This window comes from Trachemys scripta, chromosome 7, assembly GCF_013100865.1.
Source record: "Trachemys scripta elegans isolate TJP31775 chromosome 7, CAS_Tse_1.0, whole genome shotgun sequence".
Lineage (NCBI taxonomy): Eukaryota > Metazoa > Chordata > Testudines > Emydidae > Trachemys > Trachemys scripta.
The window spans coordinates 104604450-104620708 of record NC_048304.1 but is presented as its reverse complement, the minus strand read 5'-3'; the positions used below and the strand labels follow the sequence as shown (position 1 = coordinate 104620708).

The window sequence follows — 16259 nt, the reverse complement described above, 5'->3', positions numbered from 1 at the left end:
GCGGAGCGGCGCGGCTCACAGGTCGGTGAGCGGCGCGGAGCGGCGCGGCTCACAGGTCGGTGAGCGGCGCGGAGCGGCGCGGCTCACAGGTCGGTGAGCGGCGCGGAGCGGCGCGGCTCACAGGTCGGTGAGCGGCGCGGAGCGGCGCGGCTCACAGGTCGGTGAGCGGCGCGGAGCGGCGCGGCTCACAGGTCGGTGAGCGGCGCGGAGCGGCGCGGCTCACAGGTCGGTGAGCGGCGCGGAGCGGCGCGGCTCACAGGTCGGTGAGCGGCGCGGAGCGGCGCGGCTCACAGGTCGGTGAGCGGCGCGGAGCGGCGCGGCTCACAGGTCGGTGAGCGGCGCGGAGCGGCGCGGCTCACAGGTCGGTGAGCGGCGCGGAGCGGCGCGGCTCACAGGTCGGTGAGCGGCGCGGAGCGGCGCGGCTCACAGGTCGGTGAGCGGCGCGGAGCGGCGCGGCTCACAGGTCGGTGAGCGGCGCGGAGCGGCGCGGCTCACAGGTCGGTGAGCGGCGCGGAGCGGCGCGGCTCACAGGTCGGTGAGCGGCGCGGAGCGGCGCGGCTCACAGGTCGGTGAGCGGCGCGGAGCGGCGCGGCTCACAGGTCGGTGAGCGGCGCGGAGCGGCGCGGCTCACAGGTCGGTGAGCGGCGCGGAGCGGCGCGGCTCACAGGTCGGTGAGCGGCGCGGAGCGGCGCGGCTCACAGGTCGGTGAGCGGCGCGGAGCGGCGCGGCTCACAGGTCGGTGAGCGGCGCGGAGCGGCGCGGCTCACAGGTCGGTGAGCGGCGCGGAGCGGCGCGGCTCACAGGTCGGTGAGCGGCGCGGAGCGGCGCGGCTCACAGGTCGGTGAGCGGCGCGGAGCGGCGCGGCTCACAGGTCGGTGAGCGGCGCGGAGCGGCGCGGCTCACAGGTCGGTGAGCGGCGCGGAGCGGCGCGGCTCACAGGTCGGTGAGCGGCGCGGAGCGGCGCGGCTCACAGGTCGGTGAGCGGCGCGGAGCGGCGCGGCTCACAGGTCGGTGAGCGGCGCGGAGCGGCGCGGCTCACAGGTCGGTGAGCGGCGCGGAGCGGCGCGGCTCACAGGTCGGTGAGCGGAGCGGAGCGACTGCCAGAGCAGTTCGTGGGATGGCAGGAGTGGGACTGCGGGTGGAGTGGAGCAGTTCGTGGTGAAGGCTGCGGTGGAACCCCACGGAGAAGCAGCCGGTTGGCCTCAGATCACGTAAGGTGCCCCTTAACACCCTGCTCACCCCCCCCCCTTTGAACTCTGGGGCTGCACTGATCATGGACAGAGACTTTGGGGGGTTGTCGGACTTTTGGGACTTTGGTGATTCTTGGGTCGCTGGTTTCAAGAACCAACGGGAGAGGACACGGCCCAGTTTGCTGGGGTGGGTCTTCGCTCATGGTTTGGTCTAAGAACTCTAGTTGTGGTGTTTTTCCAATTTAATGCTGATGTTGTTTACCTCATGTTATTAAACATTTTCTGTTACACTCAGACTCCATGCTTGCGAGAGGGGAAGTATTGCCTCTTAGAGGCGCCCAGGGGGTGGTATGTAATTGTCCCAGGTCACTGGGTGGGGGCTCGAGCCGGTTTTGCATTGTGTTATTGAAACGGAACCCCTACATACAGAACCCGGCCCTTGTTGCTGCCAACTTAGATGGGCAGAAGGGTTACATGTGCAAGGTATTAGTAAACCCAGAAATGGCTAGTTGGAGTTAAATAGTGATCAGCTTTAAACATTAATAATAATAACTTAAAAATCAACACAATTTTAGTAGCAGCCAATGTAAACTGTACAAATTATGAGATAAATGTTGTGAGAAAACAAGTAGAAGAGTTTTATACAATTTGAATGCTTTAAATTTTCACAATGGGAAGACCATTTAAAATGTAATTAAAGTACTCTTAAGTTTGTAGAGGGGAGAGTGCACATCAATGTTATTTACTGACAATTACCATATTTCATATGGTAATTATAGTTGATGTTTTTTTATATAAAACACATCCACATAACTATATTTTGAAAGTCTTCTGCATGCTGTCATTTTTAAAATATACACGGATTGACATTAAAATGTAGATGTTTTCCTTTATCATGATACATTGCAATACTTCCCTTACTACAATGAAATATTACAATGGGGCACATCAGTTCTCTCAGGTGTAAATGTTTACTTTTAAGTGTCAATCATTGTACTTTCTGTCCTGTTGATAATGCTATCATATGCCTTAAAGCATAAGCTGCACTTACTTTGTGTTTCTATGTAAAGGTAAATTAAAAGTATGCATCCACAAGAAGTAACTTTCATTTTGTGGGGCGGGATAACCAGTGTTAGACTGGTATTTTTAACCTATAAGGTACCAAGAATGCCATTGTGGATTTTTTTTTTCCCAAAATGCTGCCAACATTTCCTATCCTTGATGCTATGTTGTTTTAAGCAGTCCAGTTGCCCAGCAGCACTGCCAATATGGATGCAGTTTTACTAAAATTCAAAAAATAAATGTATGCTAAAATTCTATTAATTTGAAAAAAAAAATAAACCTCAGTATCTTGCAATTCCTGTAAGAAGAAGATTGATAACAAAGAGACTGTACTATCAGAAATATTTACCTCATTAAGGAAGAACTTGTTTGTGACTCTTCTTTCCTGTTCAGGTTTTATGCAGAACAGAAGGGGCTTTGGAAGATGCCTGGGGTGGGGGGGCAGGGGAAAATGCAACAGTTCTAGGATTTTCCTCCATTTGTGCTATTTCTTCTAGAAGCCAAATCTTCTTTTTAATCAGAAAAGCATTCCTAGTTCTTTCCAGGGCAAAGATAATGTCTGCAGTGAAAATTCTGTTCTCTTACTCCAGCCTTTCAAAAAACTGTCAGCCAACTAATATGATTCACATTTTGATGCAGATGCTAACTTTCTTTTCCACTCTATTTACCTTTGTAAGATGTAAAATTGAAATGGAACCATGAAAACAGTAGTACTGTTAGGCATGGCAATTAACAAATGGATTGTTTTTATGCTTATCCTCTGCATCTACGTTTTTTCCAGGGATGGGCTGTTTACACATCTATCATCTAACACAGGATGTTTTTATCTCTCACTTTGTGCTGGAAGGAAACTAGACTATTTCTTACGCTTCTGTCTCTCATTTTACATTTTATTTGACAATCTTCCTTCCCTTTATAATGAATTTACTCAAATAGCAGGGATCTATGAGGTGAATCTAAAGGTTTCAACCCTGCTGAAGAACAATAAGGAATTTCAGGGGAGAAGGGGTTAAATTTTTTTGCTTGTTTTTACTTTTTTTAAAATGTAGGAAATTACACACACAAAAGTGTTAGAAGAATGTTACTAAAGTTGCAAACAGAAGCACTGAAAAGGAAATACCAGAATTAAAGTTGCTTGTGCAACCTTAATTCAGCCCTCTTATCCATATGTATCAGGAAAAGTCTTTAATTATATTTACATACTGTTTTCTCCACAGTACCTTCTTATATAATGTTTAAAACAAGTAAAGCAGTAATGTATATATTACATGTACAGGTCTACTAACAGAGCAAGATCTGCAGCTGGGAAGGAGTTGGAAGCTTCTTAAACTAATGACAAACTTACATAATGCTGAAACACAAGTTGTTTAAGGAAATTTCAGGATACCCAAAAATATGACACCAAAAGTAGCTGTCTAGCCTGCCTAAAGCTGCTCCTACCCCTTAGTAATAGAAAAGCAGATAAACTGTTCCTTCAATATTAACGTAATTTCTGTTCTGCAAACGCTTTAGCAAGGAATGTTGTATGAGAAATTAAGCTTGTGTTAGACATCTATGTTTCCTTCATACGCTCAGTAAGCTATTTCAAATGCAGCTCTAAAATGGGAGCTTGTCGCTCTATGGCTTCCAATGGCTAAAGAAAACACTATTTGTAAACAAGTTTTTTCCGTTAGTTTACCATATATAAAGGTGGTAGTTCAAACTCCTATCATTTTTTTTTCAAAATTTTAAGTACATATTTAGAAAATATCTGCATACATGTATAACAAAAAAGTGCCTGTGATATGCTAATGTATAAGAAAAATAATTCTGTTGCATGGTGAAATTTTACAGTTATTTAGAGTGTCAAAATGAAATAATTGACATACCTAGCAAAGAAAGATGTTACCGTATTGATTTCTTAGGTAGTATCTTATATTTTTTTCTTGATGTGGTGCTTGCATTTTTTTCTAAATCGTTTTGGTAATTACATAAGACAAAACAAAACAAATGTGTTTACAGTTTATTGAATATAGTATTCTTAACAATGAATAGAGTGTCCTGCTATTGCAGCATTACATTGTGTTCACTTGTAATATCTTAAAATAACAAATTCTATAAGAAATGTGTACAAAAGTAACACAAACTGTTATATAGTTAAGTGTGTGAAAAAGTTAAGCACATTTAAGTTTAACTGAAGCATGATAAATGAATGGTTCATAAAAAGTAATGTGCTGGTTTATGTAGCTTTAATCTCAGATCATACTGTGCTAAATGGTCTGCAGTTTAAACAGTTAAAATTACTTATCAGTTGCTACATTTTTTTTTTTTTTTAGAACAATAGCACCTTTTTTCCCCAGAGTTTAACCTAGTGAAAACATGCCTTGTATTTTTATATATCCTGCCTTAAAGTGCTTTTAAAAATATTTTTCTGTGACTGCTCTGTTACTGATTGTTTACAGTCACTGGTCACGCTTTTTAATGCTTTGTTTAAAAACATAAATTAATACATACAAAAGTCTTCTGTTGGTTTGAAATAGATGTGAATGTATATTGGAAAGGCATATTCAGGTATGTTGGAGAAGCAAACACCATCCAGAAGAGTCTATGCGAAAGCAGGAATTTGACAGCGAGATGAAAGTTTGAGGTGACTTAGATAACGTGTAGCACTTTAATGGTTTTTAAAGTGCTTTGTAACTACTAACTAATTAAGCTTCAAAACCACCCTATGAATTGGATAATTAAGTGTTACTATATCCATTTCATGGATGGGAAAAACTGATGCTGAGAGGTTAAGTAACTGTGTAAGATCAAAAAGAGAACTCTGTATCAAGAAAAGGATGAAAATTCAGGATCTCCCAATTCTTATTCCCATATTTAAACCATTAGACCCCACGCTCTCTTAAATGTGTAGTAGATTAGTATTTTATTTCTTTTTCTGTTAGCTACATTCATATTTAGTTATATTTTGCAACATGTGATGATGATCCATAGGGGCATAATCTCTTGTGGATAGATTTATTTAGTTGCTGTTCAGAAGGGATAATCTGTATGTAGAATGAGTTCTGGCACTAATGAGTTTACAAAAGTAAATTTCCTAGTGTACTAAAAGATAATTAACGAATAAATCTTCCTTCAACTTTATTGTAAATGTCTAAATGCATTAAAAACAAACTATAACTAGTAACATTTATTGGGCATTAGCAAATAGTGCAATAACGTTGGATTTTCAAATAATCAGAACCAAACAGAACTGATGCTAAAAAAAGTACCTGCCAGGAAAAAAGCCATGTACAGCAGCTTTGAACTAACTAGGCATTTAAAAGAAGACACGCAGGTGGAAAAATTACACTAGTATATGAAAACCTGTATCTATATAAAAGCAACACCTATGATTACTAAAATTGAAAGACATTAGATGGGAAAACCCCATATCTGTCTCCGTTTTATACAGTTTTTGTACTTCGCATATTTAGTAATTTTCACTGGTTTGTTGATGGTCATTTGTACTTCCAGTCCCATGCACTAACATAATGCACCTTTATGCATTGCTCTGTGGAAAGCCCAGGTACGTGCTCTTCCCCAGGTTCTATGAGAGTGTTGTTTACCAGTAACAGCAGCAACAAAGCATTAAGTTTTTACCTCTCTAGAATGAGGGAATGCTTTCAAAGGGTCCAGATCTCTCTGGCATTTCCAAACCAGGACATGAGTCAGCAAGTCTCAAGTAGGTCATACATACTTGTATCATAGCCTTTAACTGTAAAATTAATCTCAAAATCATTACATATGCTTGAGCTGTTTTGCTTTAAGAAGTTTAAATGTTTAATAACCTTTGATATATATCCCCCTGTTTAGTCAGCAGTTTTAAGTAGTTGTAAATTATTAGTTTACAAGTTGGTTAAAGGTATTTTTCAGAGATTTCTCATGCAGACTTAAGATGAATCTTGGGATAGCAAGAGTTGTCTGATTAGTGATGATGCATCATCTCACTGTAGGTCATATAAGCAAAAAGCAAGATCATGTGAAAGTCAATCTTAAAGTATCATGACTTAACTGTTATGGTTCAGATTAGTTTTAACCCATCTATGATCCTTGTAAATCTGTTTTGTCAGCATGGGTGTTAACTCAGGATCTGATCCTGTAATAAGAGCTATACACACAACCTCACTGGATTCATGAAGCATTTGTAAATTTGGCATTGCAATATTCATGCTTGGAATTCCAGCTTGTTAAAGGGGTATTGCTTAGAGATGCTGGTTACACTTTTAAGGTTCCATTTATAAATAGTTTTTAAAAAGTTAATGGGTGATTAACAGATGCTTTGATACATGGTTAATCAGTTGTTATAGAATCCAACAGGTTAATAGGTTACTTGTGGCTTACAGACATCTACTGATGTGCTTATAACCACCTGTAATATGCAAGTGTACCCATACACCTTCTGGGTTTGGTGTTCTGTCCCATCTGGTGACACTGAGACCACGTAGAGAGAGATTGAGTCTGCTCTACAGCCTTAGCTAACAGCCATATGGCTTTTAGCTCATACAGTAGAGGATTATGAACTAAGCTCCAGAGGTCCCAGGTTTGATCCCGCCTGATGACCGGAGTCTGTTGGTTTTACACAAGCATATTCAAAACATGAGTAGTCACATCTATTAATTCTTCATAAACCATATGCAAATGGAACCTTTTTTTATCCAGGTTATTTAAGAAGTGTACCTTTGTGTTTAAACACATTGATGATGGTGAGGGGAAGTTGATCTGGTTTAAAAACTTTCAGACTAGTCATGCAACTTCTGTTCCTCTATATCGTGTTTAAATTGTTCTTGCTAATACATCTTTCACAAAAGTAGTCTTAAAGAATCATACGTGTATCACCCTAATAAGCCTTAGCACCACTACAGATTACCAGTTCAAATCATTAGCTTCCTTGCAGCAGTCTGATTTTTACATTGTGTGCCACTTTGTCACATAATTTTGCCAATTACAAGGGACAATGGCCTTTAATTTTAGTTTCACAATGCCCAGTAAAGTTACGAAGGCATAAAAGTGTTCCCCCTGCAAGTGGCCATTATTTGCTTATATTTTGTTGATTGTGTGGTTCATGTGATGGTGAACTTGAAGAAATTTAGATTGTAAGGCAGTGTACACTCTTTACATATTTTGACATGTAATCGTTTTATATATAGTGGCCAAAAATCTTCCCTGGTGCATCTGCATGGAGTTACACCAGGGAAGAATTTGTCTCCTGGTGCTTGTTAGTCTTGAAATATCTTATTTTCAGAAAGCATTAAGTTGTAAATGTCAGTTGCAGGCACTGGAAAATTAGCCTCTCAGCTCTTGAGACCACTATTATATAGGCCCATAATTTGACCTGTTCACAATCTGCTGGAGTATAACCTTTTCACTGAGAAATCAAGAAAGAGTTGCAAAAACAAACAAAAAACCCCAATCCCCTCAAAAACCCCTTTATCGGGCTTACTGCCATAATTTTTAGTACTCTCCATGCTTCCTTTGCAGACTCTGAAGCAGAAATTAAACAGTATTTCCATCACTGCACACAATTATGCAGGGAAGCTAATACATAAATAAGGAAATAGACAAAAAAGAAAGCCATATTGTCTTCTGTTGTATTAGAAACATGGGAAAAGTTTAATGTTTGCCAAAGGCTAATGAAGAAAAAATATTTACTTTCAAATAATGTTGTTGGGATTTTCTAAAACTAGAACACTTTGATAGAATACTTTACATGTGCAAAGCTCTGCAAAAATGCTGACTACTTTTCTACCTCAGAAGGGTATTATCACAAAGAAAAAAATACAGAAGATTTTGTGTCCTTTTAATATTAATAGACGTTTTAGGATTAAGTCCCTGCATATCATACTGAAAACTTACTCCAGTATGATCTGAGGAATCAGGTCCCAAGCTGCTGTAAAATATTACAGCTCCTTGAAGTCAACACTGCTCTGATGTACATCAGCTGAGGAGCTAACCTTCAGGTAAAATTCTGGCCCCACTAAAGTAATTGGGTGTGTTGCCATTCACTTCAATGTGGCCACACTTTAAACATTATCAGAAATACAGAAATATTTTGATACAGTATAGTCAATGGGAGCCTAAAAAAGGACTATAAAGGACTGAAGTGTCCATATGAACCCTAGTATGTTTTAAAAGTGATGTATTTTCCTAATTCTGGCAACAGAACAAGATGCCACTGCTAGCAGTAAGGAGTTAAGGCTTTTAAAAACAAAAGAAAAATACCTATCCAAAATTCATAAAAAGGTTGCTTAAATAGCCACAACAGCACCTGGTTTTGGTGTTTGCCAAATCCAATATAAAAGAAAGTAGAGTGCAACCACCCTCAGAAATTCTCCATGTTTATCATAAATATTTTGTTAGCATTTTCCAGAATGTCTTATAAAGTAAATCACTGGTAATTTTATTAAATATGCATGATTTAGGAACTGAAATGTCTTTGAGGAGGATTCTATTTTGGTTTATTTGTTTTGTTGGTAATGTGGATTTAGCTGTTTAGTTCATCCGTAAACCTGGCTGCTATATTGTTGCCTTGATACAGTGGAGACTGAGAAAGTTAAGTCGAGTTACACTCACTGAAATGAGATCCAAAGGCCTCTGTACGTTTCTTTCTGCTTGAAGAAACAAACATGAAACTAACCCATTGCTGACAATAATGTCAGTAATGGCTCTCACTTAGTCCCTTTCAACTTGTATTGAAAAGAAGAGTTTGTTGATAGCGTAGGTGAAACAAACTATTTTTAGCAGCGTTACAGAAAGAGTGTGGAAGAGACCTCACACAATGCACACACACTTATGTTTCCAGTAGCAGAGTTGAAAATGAATTTGTTGCATCTACACTCACAGTGAAGGTGTTTACAGCACTAGTTGGGCTAGGTTAGCGTAGTGGGAAAAGCTAGGGAGGAGTCGTCACTGTGAGCCTTTGTTGCAATATGACCATTTTCCTAATATAATTTAACCCACATATGGAGCAATGGTCAGTAGTAGCTTGATTGTTTATCACTGTAAAAGAGATGATCCACCACATGGTGATTTGAGGGAACTAAAGTAGGACTTAAAAATATTCCTCTAACAATTTCAGCTTTAAGAAATACAAAACAGAAATCAGAAAGGTATTGATTTCCAATCTCTGCTTTTTGATGAAGATTCGATGTACAGATGAAGGGCAAAAGTAGCTTTCTTTTTTACACTGAATGGTGCTCAAGAGATATGAAGATCCTGTCTGTTTTCAGACACCTCATGTACTTTAGTATAGACATCTTTTTAACACTTCGTTCACAGGAGTATGAGTATTTTGGGAAAAATCCATCAGCGACAGACAGAATAACGTTTTAGAAGTTAGATACAAAACAGCAGTAAATATGTAAAATACAGTTGATAAGCAGAAGTGAGGCAGCAGAAATGCATATAATCTATTTTTAAAACAATTCTTTGTAAATATAGCATCTTAGTGTTTTTAATGTATTTGACTGTATAGCTATATTGCATAGTAAGATGTCACTATCTTATAGGATATTGAATTTATCTAATTACCAAAGCATCAAAAAATGTGATTACATTGGAAGGCCTGAATCTGCATTGATACGGAACGATTGTGTTGAGTTTGATAAAACCGTGAGCTAAAAATACAATTTTATGATATACAGTATTTGTCCAAAACCAATATGCTCTCTTTAAGCACAGATTTCCTGACAATTTCAAACAGTGATACCAGGCATCTTGAAATTACAGTACAACTAGTAACAGTTATTTTGGTTAAACAGATACGGTATACATTCATGTGCAGATATCGGGCATTTCACTGTATTCCAGAAAACCATGGCTCACCCTGATGTAATCATTCACAGGTTTGTTATAAACCATTGAGATCACTAGAGTTGTTTATCCATTGATTTATCCATGAGTATCAGTACTCTATAAAGAATAGATCAAAACTAAACACTCTACATAAGACACAAAGCAGAATGTTTCAAGTTCACTGAAATATTATAAAAAAGGCTTCCTTCCTAGGAAAACTCAGCTATGGTAAAAAAATATCTACTACAGTGCACTGCACTGTAATAAATATTCATCATAAATTAATAATTTACAAGTACCTGAGCAAGTACATGAGCACCATAGCACAGCACAGCACCAAAAGCAGTAGCTCAGAGTTCTTAAAAATAATGGTGTTTTAAACATTAAAAATTCTAAGTATTGTTATTTTTTTTAAACCCACTCTAGTTGGAGTTTAAAGATAGTGCAAACTTCTGTCTTCACTTTTTTCAGAAAGGTGTCAGATTTTCTTGTCATTTCACATAGGCAGTGTTGCTGGATCTGGGCACTTGTGGATGTTTAGGTACAGGTCTGTTTAAAAAAAAGATGAGAAATATATAAATGAAAATGTCAGAAATTGTTAAACTTTTATTTTTAATTTTGGCATTAGGATATGTATAGCTTAATTCATTCAGCAATAAAGGGATTTACCAATTTTATCTTCATTTTGTGAAGAAGCAGCACAGAACTTTTATGTTGGAAAAAGGTAGGACATCCAACTTCTTTTGAAGCTACCATCATGTCTGCTCTAGAAGCAGATTCCTTGTGTGACCCTCAGACAAGTCCCTTCAGCTGTTAAAATATTGCCCTCTGACCAGTGGCAGAACTAGGCTTAAGTTCTAGGTGTGTGTTATAACCTTCCTTAGCTCCCTATGGGGTCACTTAATTTAGGACACTTTAAAAAATGCCTCTTAGTCCTGTACTGTAGCTACCAGTTCAAAGATGTGTGGGTGGCCACCTTGAAGTATTGTTACTGCTTCTTAAGAGCATCTTACTGGAATGCATAATACACAATACAGGGTCTTGGAGGAACTCCTCTCTCCCTCCCATGGATCTTCCACATGGAAGAGTAATACTGGTAAGTTAAGAGCTATGCATAACGTACAGAATTATTAGGAAAGTAAAATGTTATTTTGGTTTTATTTTTCAATTTTCTGAGCAGAGCATCACCCTAGGTGCCTCAGGGTAGAACTGCTATTGCTTCCAACTCCGTTATTTTTATTTCTTTGAGAATAATTTTTTTTAATGCGTAGAAGATTTAAACTCTAGGGTTACATGATACAATAATAAAATGGAAATTTGGAAGTTAATGGAGCCTTATTTACACTGGATCCCCCACCGGTGCTACCATTGGTGGAGATGAACCGGTATTAACACGGGTGAGACTTTCTAGACAAAGGGTGATAAAACTTCCTAGTGAAGATAAGGTCTAGGAGGTACCCTTTAAAATACCACCTAAAAGGATTAAATGTTTGTGTGTGGAGGAGGTATGGGGCTGAGATGGCTAAGGGAGGAATATAATGAAGATTCTCAGTGTACATTTCCTACATACAGGGCTACACTAGTCAAAAAAACCCCAAAACTTCCTATCAAATATGAGTCTCTGTTAAATTGCTATCATCTTTCAAAAAGGTGGCAATGCTATCATCCCCAGTTCTAGTTGTCTGCAGCAGTACTGTGCTGTCTGAAAAGGCTAACTACTGGATTCTTTCGAAGCAGCTGCTGTAAGAGACATCTCTTTTGTGCTACTGAAGATTTTCAGAATCACACTTCAGTGTCTCAGTTTGTGCTGCAACGTCACTATCCGCTTGTTTGTTCGCTTTTTTGGTGGGGGGGCAGGAGTTCGTAAAAACAAACACTCATCTTGCCACACAGTTTTCCTCATGAAAAGTCACTGCAATGACCTGATTTTGAAAGAAAAACTGTATTTGTTTTTCTTTAATGGGCACAGATTAAATCGCGTGTTGACACAGAAATCACAAAGCAAAGTACTGAAGCTTCTAAACAATTTTCTGTATCTACAGTATGGATGATTTTACTGTAAATCTTTGCTATGCCTGTTTGAACTTATTTATCTTGTATGTTTTTAGTTTTATTCTGTTTTATTCACCAAGAATTCTTCCCAAGTAATGTAATGAAATCCTTGCATCCTTTGTGACACTAAATTTCTGAACCACTGCCAACTACATTACTTTCTGGTAATGCTGAAACTATAAAATAATGGCAAGCTTCCTTAAAGGAGGTGCCTGCCAATAAAGCATTGTTGATACAGCAGAATATCATCTCAATGTGCAAAGTTACTGCATGCGGTCTTTCATACATTATATAAGATCATATAGCTCTTGCATGAGTTTTGCCTTCATGAGGGCTGTAGGGTAATGCTCTCTATCTCTTTCTTGCGCTCCTTGCCACAGTCTTTCTTCATCATTCCTTGCAGGCGGTCAGCCTAGATGATCACGATGGTCCCTTCTGACCTTAAAGTCCGAGTAATGTACAATATGAAATTATTATTACATAAGAGTTTAAAAAATAAAGTGAATTAGGTGTTTAAAGACAGATCCTCAGCTGGTAATAAAATGGCATTGGAAAAAAATAGAGCTACATTTATTTACAGTAGCTGAGACTCTGGCCCTATCTTTCACATATTTGGTAAACACAGAAAATGATTGCTATGTATCTTGGTAATAAATAAAGGTACTCTACAATGGTATTTTATGTGCAGTTAGAATATAACTCATTGCTGTATAATAGATGTCTTCATTTTTTATCTCCTCTGTGATATACTTGTTTACTACCAGAGTAAGATACAAGCACAATGCTAATATATAGGTAAGGGAGTTGCAGGGAACCTTATTTGATGACAGACCATTTAAATGGAGAGAATGGTGGTTTTTCCAAAAATATGGTAAGTCAGCTCCAAGTAAGGGAGAGTCTACAATTTCCAGTAAAGTATTTGCTATAGGTCATAAAAAACATTTTGATTAGCAAAACTAACCTTACAGGAGTAATGTGAGGCACAAGTTTCTGATGTCCAAATATTGGGCTGGAGGCATTGTTAAACCGAGCAGTTTTGTTCAGAGGATTTGCTGGCAAAGGCTTTTGAGGAGGGTTTGGTTTGAGAGTTTCCTATAAAAAGATATCAGATCATGTAATCTTTGTAAACAAAATGAAAAAACAAACACTTGATTTTAAATGGAGTTGCCTTAGACTTTTATATGCAGTAGCTAGAACACATGGAACACTAAGGTTTGTTGTTGTTTTATTATTTTTTAAATGTTCATTAGAGAGGTGTATTTTACTCCTACAGTACATCACACAATGTCCAAATTATAGACTGTAATTTTTACATTTCAAATGTGATTGAAATGTTCCAAATCTTTATATTGCATATTTTCAAAACCATGCTGTATGTGTTTAGACCAAAAGAACTTTTTAGATAAAACTCACTCTTAACTTTCCTACTGCAAATTTGGTAATTCCATAATCCATGTTTTGGACTGGGGGACATATTCTGCCCTCAATTAAGCTCATGCAATACAAAAAAAAAAAGTAGCAAATCAAGGGAGGATAGGTAACAACAATGCAATTAAATCAAGGATGAATTCAGTCCATTGTGTCCACATATGTTTATAAGAGTGATCTGTAAAGGTTTTTTTTTTTTAAATGAGCTTCTACTATTTTTTTTTATTGTCTTATGATATATAAAGAGGGCTGCAAAGGATTTCTTCTTAGGCTTTTTCCTTCTCTTTGTTTTTATTTTAGAAATATTGGGAATAATAAATCTGATCTTCACTACCTTTGTGGGAGAACCTCTGATGGGTCTCATTGCATGTGTATTGTGACTTCACTCCTTTATTGAAGAAGCAGTGATGTTAAAAAGCCATCTTTTGTCCAAAATTGTAATTAATCATTAAAAGTTAGCAGGTGTTAACATAAAACTAAACAAAACAAACAGTTTTAAATAACTTGAGTAAACATCCCCTCCTTTTTCAGTTGCTCAATTTTCATTTGTTTAACTCGTGATGTCATAATTTCACTAGTTCTTCTGTTAGTGTGTCTTTCAGGGCCTGAATTTCTAGCATTAAAAATATTTTGAAAAGCAAACACAATTTTTAGTTATTTAAAGAAATAAATAAAGGTCATCTTTATACATTATAAGGAGCAAAAAAAAGAGCACAAGCCCAACTTTTATTTTCTTGCAACCCTCTCCAAATCTAGATGCAGCTGCATTCCAATAGCACATCCAAGTCTCCAGGATGAGTTTCCATTGTTTCCGGAGGCAGTGTTTTTGGCCTGGTTAATTTACAATTAGTAAACACATACAAGGTTTCCTACAGGAGATGACAACAGCAGAAATGACTTCAAAATGAAAATTTTGGATGACCCTAGAATCAACCTTTCTGATTCCAGTTTGACTGGTGAGCATTCATGGAATTGTTATAAATGCAGCTGCAATTTATTTCAGCCAAAAGAACTGTGGAATTAAGTAGTTCATTAGTAAAGAACAGTAGTAATCTTGCTACAAGGCATGAATTAATGTCATTACTGTGTGGTCATCAAGCTTCTCCAAAGATAGTAACATTGTTTCATTGGTCTTTGAGAGGATGCTTGTTGCACAGTTTGTGAGCCAAAAAACGACCACCATTTAATATTGTTTGCAATTTGGCATGTGTGCAGCTGAGCAAAAAAGGTTTCTGAACACCAAATTTTCATTATCTGTTGTAAGCATCTCATTTTCAACATAAGCATTGCACTTTTAAAAGGAAATGGGGAATGACCACTAAACCTGCTGATCACAAAGAAGAAAAAAGCTGGACTTTGGGTGAACTTTGGAGTCAGTCAGTTCAAGTTTAGAACAGTTTTGTATCCCTCTTCTCCTTGCGTGCAGTCACTGCATAACTAGTACTAATGGTGTATGTAAGTGAGGAATGGCAATACAAAATATTTTTTTTTCTGTTTGGCTACTATGAAAAGTTAAAATACTCCATACAAGTCAACATTGACCATCATCCAAAAGAATTTTGAGCTCTTATCAACTTCCTCTTTCAAAATAAAGGAAAAAACATTTTTCTTATCAGTGTTGTTTTGTGTGTGAAGAATAGACTTCATAAAAGGAAAATACGAGGGATATTGCAAATAGTAATGAAGTAATCAGCTATGGTGGAAAAAACAGCACTTTCTTGTAAATATCTATGTGATAGGAATACAATGATGATGCTTATGAAGTCAATTACAGATCCTAGCAAATGAAATTGTTCAAAATTTGGTAAGTTTCAGTGGATATAAAATGGACAACCTGAAATCCATAAGAGAGAAGCAGCCTTTCTGTTCAAATAAACCACAGTCAAGAAACCACATGTGTTAGATTTCTTGAGGAATAAAACTTGCATATATGTATCTGTTTAAAGCACAATATTCCATTTTGGAAGAAGGGAGATTGCAGTTGAACCACATAGGAAACAACTTTTTGCATATATGTGGAATTGCCTCTTACTGAAATACTACATTGAGTTATGATTATGAATATAAGTTCCCTAAGGTAATGGATTTAAAAAAAAAACAAAAACCTTTCAATGTGGTTGGCACATGAGAGATTGTGTGCAATTTTATTATACCATTGTATTTGGTTGCAGTTAGTCTTTCTTTGCCAAAGAGTTAATAACCAAATAAATAAAAATGAGCATTACAGAGATGGCAAGTTAATTAGAAGGAATTTAGTTGTCTTGCATCGTAAAACCTTCGTTCCATTGACTGCCTACAATAATATGAAAGTGACCTGCTTCTGCATGTGAGTAGCTTTACTCAGATGAGCATTCTAACTCATCTGTGTAAAGTTATTTATTCACTTGTGTTTGCAGGATCAGGCCTTAATGAAAATTCTTATTTATTCGTATTATGGTAGTATCTAGATGCCTCCAATGAAGATGGGGACCTGAATGTGCTAGGCACACTAAAAAATATAGTTAGACAGTCCCGGGCCTGAAGAACTTACAGTCTAAATGGACAAGATCAACAAAGGTCAGGAATTACTTTATCCATTTTACCTATCCTAAGTGGCAGGTAGCTACTATTTCATAGCTCCTCTCCCATGGCTCTCTGCTAGTAGCACCTTCCTTTCGCCCAGCCCATTAGTAGGGAATGGAACTGCTTACTGGGTAGCTGCGGGGCACAGAACAA

General features: G+C 38.3%; 1 protein-coding gene across 1 annotated transcript in view; it reads right to left on the bottom strand.

Annotated features, from left to right (window-relative positions):
- Nucleotides 1–4538: 4538 nt before the first annotated feature.
- Nucleotides 4539–16259, bottom strand: part of ADAM12 (ADAM metallopeptidase domain 12) — a 308866-nt gene continuing 297145 nt past the window's right edge. Inside the window, exons 17-18 of the mRNA XM_034775646.1 lie at nt 13078–13208; nt 4539–10613 (exon numbers count right to left, since the gene is read on the bottom strand). Coding sequence (XP_034631537.1) covers nt 10556–10613; nt 13078–13208 — 189 coding nt within the window. The 3' untranslated portion in view covers nt 4539–10555. The remainder of the gene's footprint in view (nt 10614–13077; nt 13209–16259) is intronic.